The sequence below is a fragment of the Zeugodacus cucurbitae genome, chromosome 4 (assembly GCF_028554725.1).
Source record: "Zeugodacus cucurbitae isolate PBARC_wt_2022May chromosome 4, idZeuCucr1.2, whole genome shotgun sequence".
In the NCBI taxonomy this organism is placed as follows: Eukaryota; Metazoa; Arthropoda; class Insecta; order Diptera; family Tephritidae; genus Zeugodacus; species Zeugodacus cucurbitae.
In genome coordinates, this window is record NC_071669.1 from 39,647,094 (window position 1) to 39,652,675 (window position 5,582).

Consider the following 5,582-nt stretch of genomic DNA (forward strand, 5'->3'; position numbering starts at 1 on the left):
CGCACAATGCCAAGTTTGGCCTTAATGAACTGTTGTTCGTCGATTTTTTGTTGTTTTTGGTGGCGGACCTCTTCCATACGAGTATCGGGTGTATTGACATTGTATTGCCAACACTGTTGTGATTGACGCACACATCTTACATTGTTGATGCATTATTTTTAAATCTCGTTCTTTCGTTTTCCTTCTCGCAGTTTGGAGTGAGCTCATTGCGCTACGGTAACCAGCTGTGAGAGTATCAGAGGCCAAAGTCCTCTGCTGTTTACATTGTAGCTTCGGCTCCAAACTCTACAGGATTATAACGGTTCAAGCTGCGAAAGGTAATTGTTATGACGTACATATATATAGTACTTTTATCCTACTGCTACCTTCTCACTATCATACTTTATTAGCCGATCAGAAGTACGTTGTTTATGACGGCACTGTTAATAGTTTAAACAATTTTGAGTACATATTGTAAGTACATAAGAGTCAACTTACTCATTATCGGCGTAAATATTAATATTTGATACATTTGGATCATTTGATTTATAGATGAAAATTTGGGAGAAAAATGAGCCAACGTTTAAACCATATCCGCTAAGAGCTAAGATATAGGGTAGAATCTTGATTTCCATACGATACAGTGTCAGTTTGGTCTAAGCTTCATAACGACCCGAAACAAAGCTTTAACTGTGGTCGTTACAGTGAACATTTAATTGAATGATCCACATCCACATTTTAAAATTATTTTGTGGTCTGCTTTTCTCGAATTAAAGTAGCGTAGTGACAATATTCCAAGCTTCTGAAATCATATATGAAAAGATGTACAAGAAACTTGTATTCGACCAGGCTCTTATTAATTTTAGCGTTGTGGTATAAAATCTTTAAATGATGGAAAGTTTCGTAATTCCAGTTTATTTTACACACATATAACACAGTTTTGGAATCGATTTTATTGCTCACAGTACACTGTGGTTCCGCCCATAGGCCATCTCACAATTTTTTGTCAAAATGTATGTATATAAAGGATCAAGATTATTTTTAATGGAGTTTGAAGTTAATGGTATTTATTTTAACTTGTGAAATTAATTAAGACAAACGTAATTTGTGTTTTTAGTGCAATAAGTGTTTTATATCAACTATTTTTTTGTACTTTTTTTGTTGCGCCTTCTATTTGTTTACATAAAGTTTTAATTGTGTTCCCCGCGATAATTATATTTTATATAGTATTTAGCAGAGTCTTAAGGTAATAAAAGTGTTAAAGTTGCGGATGTATTTGCGTTCGTCAAAATGATAACCCCCTTTGGATCAACTATTTTTAAGTTCAATCTCATCATAATTGGACAAAGAAAGCTTGGAAAGAAGGCTAAATCGTCGTTATTTCAATCTTTGTACGGTTCACTAGAGGAGACATTATAAGTTTTTGTTCTAAGTATAATGGCTGTTGAATGGCATTGAAAAAATGAACTGTATTAAATTTGTTGATTATTTGCTTTTTCCCTAGATGATTTTTTTTATATGATATTATTCTTATAGGTTGAATGTGGGGGTTGGATGAGGGAAACTATAACGACAAATCATGTTCAGCTTTTTTTCTCGCTTTCTTAACTTTTTTTCCAAAGCCTTACTGAATGTTTTGACGCTCCAACTATGACCAAGAGAAGTATTTTTGCGCACCATTACCATATAATGGCAATTACTGTTCTATGGGATCTATAGGACCTAGTAGTCCGATGGGGAAGGTTGCTATCGCAGTTGATTCACTGATTTAGTAGGTATCACTTTTCGATACCATTCCCATTTGAATCAAAATAGGTTTTGGTCTCGGTGCTTAATTCTTCATCTTCTAGAATATAAAAATGAATCGCTAAATGTGTAGCTAAGCGTATAACTCGAGAACATATGAATCGATTTCGCAAATTTCTCTTTTTAAATATTTCTTGAAGTACAAGGATGGTTCTTACGGAGAGAAAATTACAGAAATTCCCTGAAAAAGTCAAAAATTCACATTTTTCTAATCTCCCATACAAACAAAACATACATATATAAAAACGAATTGCTGTTCGTTAGTCTCGCAAAAAGTCGAGAACTGCCACACCGATCTGGCTAATTTTAGTCTTGAAATATTCAAGCATGGCCAAGAAATGTTTGTAGAAAAATTGCGCGGAAGATTGCAATAACAGAACTTTATATGAGTTGACAACAAAATTAAAAAAAATAGAAAAGAAAAAATAATAATATTTTGAAGGTAGTCATTGTTGCTTTGTTAAAATATTTTTGTCATTGTTCAATTGTGTAAGGTTGTGTCGATAGCTCAAAACAATTTGTAACAATTAAGGAAAGTCTAAGTTCGGCTGCAACCGAACATTTTATACTCTCGCAATTTAATGATGTAATTTTATCAAGATTACACACAATTTGACCCATATATACGGCACGAAGTCCACTAGAATAACGAAAATCATGATATATAGTATATGAGGGCTGAGGTAATTCCTGAACCGATTTCACTCATTTTCACCACCAAGGTATAAAGTGAATAGGGGCAACTTGGCACCTGTTAGTAGGCAGATGAACGGTACATTCGGACTTGAAATTACTCGCATGCCTAAAATCATCTAATTTATGGCAACACATAAAGAATCGCCAATTAACAAAAATATCAAACAGGATTGGGAAATGGCGGTGTGATTAATAACATTTACAACAGATTTCTGTCACTCTCTATTGGTGGTAAAAAACAAAGATGTCGATGTTTTCAATGCGACAATTTAGGATTTCGTTCTAGCAGAGTTGACACAGCTACAAACCAGGATGACGTAATCAATTAGAGATTAAGGCAAGCAATATCATCACCGAAGCCAAGATTGAGCCAACTATGAAATTTGCTCATTTGTTACGTATTTCAATATACGATTAAAAAAATTCAAAGTTTAACAAATTATGATGATTTACGCATTTACAGATCTACAATAATGTATATCAATCAATACACAGGTTATAACGTTTTCATATATTGAAAAATTTACTAATTTAATGTATATCTCAGCCACAAAAGCTTGTGGTCGAGTCTGCTAGTTATGAATAAATTCCTTTCTTGATTGCAAATTGGGAGCCAGGTCTGGAGCTTTGTTCGTAATAACCTCTTTTCTATGTGTTTATCGGTGCTTGTATAGTCTGCATGCAATGTAACCAACCACTAACGAAAGGATGCCACATCTGACCCAGAGTCTGCATAGTTCAAACAACTTTATTACATTATTCCATCTTATGTACTAAAACTCAAGATCGCAATGGGAACATGACTTCTTCTGTTGAAGTTGGTGTCAACTGACGAAAGATATATAAATACATGAATTAAATTCACACAAATTTCTCTAAGTGTTCCCTCAGCTGTCAATGCCCTTGCATGATGTGTTAAATCGATGCAATAGGATTAGAGCGGATTACATTAAGCCGATATTTTGCAAAAAGAGCGAATCGAATAATGCTAGCTTTGTGTGCGCATTCAGCACTCAACGGCTTGTCTACGCTGAGTGGCGATTGTGATCATTTGAAGCGTAGGCGTTGTATAGAACACGCTCAACGCCACATTAAATGGGATGATGTTACAGACCAAATGTGTCGTACCAAAGGAATCCCTTAGGAATGAACTTGAGGTATTCGCGTTACGTCTGCCACAATAACAAATGACTTTGGGCCGAGCGATTGAAGTGTGACACACAATTGCTCTTGCGCTCTTGCCAATCAGCGCTAACTATCAACAGTTCGGCGTAGAACTCAAGCACACACCCTTCGACCAGAGTTGCAGAGGTTAGCACAAGTCAATGGAGGTGTTGGTTTACGATCTCATAATTGCGGAATCGGCATTGATGCTCGTTGCGCGCAGCTTCAGCGAAAGTGAAATCACAGCACACGGCCACTAGAATGGCCAAAATGATTGCGCGCTATCGGCGTAATGCTTTGGGGCTTAGGTGGATTTTTGCTTCATTCTTTCATTTATAGCGTTTGTTGTTAGTTTATTGTTGTAGCTGAAATATGATCATTTGGTTTGCTCTGCTATCTTGATGCCGCACGTGTTTGAGGCTTAAAGGCCTGTCTTCCGCTGAAGTTTTTTCCTCTCATTTGGTTCTTATGCCACTTGAGTTTCATTCTTAAAATAATCCTAGAAGTTTTTGCCTCCTTTTCTTTATTTTTTATTGATCAATAAGTTCTATAAAAGCGCTAGAAACTTGTGGTAAGTATTCAATGCGAGTGTAGCCTTCTAGTAAGAAACTTTGTTTAATAGATTTTTATTGTGACAACTCTAGTTCCAGCAGTAAAAATGTTCAAAGTGGTGAGTGCTACAACAACTGCAATTTGAATTTATTTCTGGAGAATAAGATTAGTGCTACTAAAGAGAATTTGGAAAATTTCAGAGATTTGTGAATTCTATATTCAATATTAAGGTTCTAAAATATTTGAATATCCAATTTGATTATTTTATTCTTTCAAAAATATCGTTACTAAATGGAAAAAATTTGGCAAATCTTGAGACAGTTCTTTAAATTTATTTTCTTTCAGTTCAGCATCCTGTTTGTTTGTGCGCTGGCTAATGCCGCACCGGATGAAATAGCGGTGCTACCGTCCGCTCCATTGGCAGCAGCACTGCCGCTCTACAAGTCTACACTTGTCGCCGAGCCCACACACGTTGAAGTGCACGAACCCGCTTTGGCTAAAGTTGGCGAATTGGTCGAGAGTGTGCCCACTGCTGTTTCCCATCAGAGTTCAACGGTTGTGCATAGCAAAGCCCAACGCATTACACCAATAGTGACACCCGCCGTCCGCTCATACGCCGCACCTGCCATTCAAACTTTTGCACCGTTCCTGCAGCACGCACCGCTGTTGCGCACATTGCCATTCGGTTTAGGTCCAGCCGCCGCCTTTGTTCACGCCAACGCTCCAGTACAAGTGCGCTCGTTCGCTGCGGCCGCTCCACTCCCAGCACCAGTCTATCGCTCCTATGGATTCACCGCCTATGGTCATCCGCTGGTCTATGCCTCCACCGATTTTAAGAAATAAACTGGCAATAACTTCGACATGCGGCTCATTCCAGGAACTTTCAAAAAATATATGTATATTTTAATTGATTTATCCAATCCATTCTTTCTTGCGTTCGATAAATGTATACTGAGAAAAGAAGAATAAATCCGGAATTCTGTAAATAGAATGCATACAAATGTTTTGTAAATTATCTTCGCACGCGCTTCCTCTTTATTATGCTCTCACTTTTGCTTACCTTCGTTGCTATTTTTGTCCTGCGGCATAATTAAGTTCTCGTAATCGCATAAATCTGCACTTTTGCAAATGGAGGTATATCTTGTCGAATTCTGCTATATATAGAAATCAGTGGACGCAATCCTTCTTACCAACAGAATGCTTCGGCCAGAAAATTTGATTATTCTCAAACACATAATTATGCCCGTTTCGAGGTATGTCCTGCGTCACTTGGCATTAATATTGTTGGGCGCCTGGTTTCGTTAATAAAATTGAGAGAATTGTTGTTATGCATATTTTATTAATTAATATTCCACCTCGCGCGAGTGTAATTAAGCAGACTTCCT

General features: G+C 37.0%; 1 protein-coding gene across 1 annotated transcript; it reads left to right on the forward strand.

Moving 5' to 3' along the window:
• Positions 1 to 4,179: 4,179 nt before the first annotated feature.
• LOC105214425 (uncharacterized) lies at positions 4,180 to 5,189 on the forward strand. The gene is made up of 2 exons (XM_011187853.3): positions 4,180 to 4,315; positions 4,543 to 5,189. The coding sequence occupies exons 1-2, from the start codon at positions 4,304 to 4,306 to the stop codon at positions 5,038 to 5,040; spliced, it is 510 nt and encodes a 169-aa protein (XP_011186155.1). The 5' UTR covers positions 4,180 to 4,303; the 3' UTR covers positions 5,041 to 5,189.
• Positions 5,190 to 5,582: the final 393 nt, after the last annotated feature.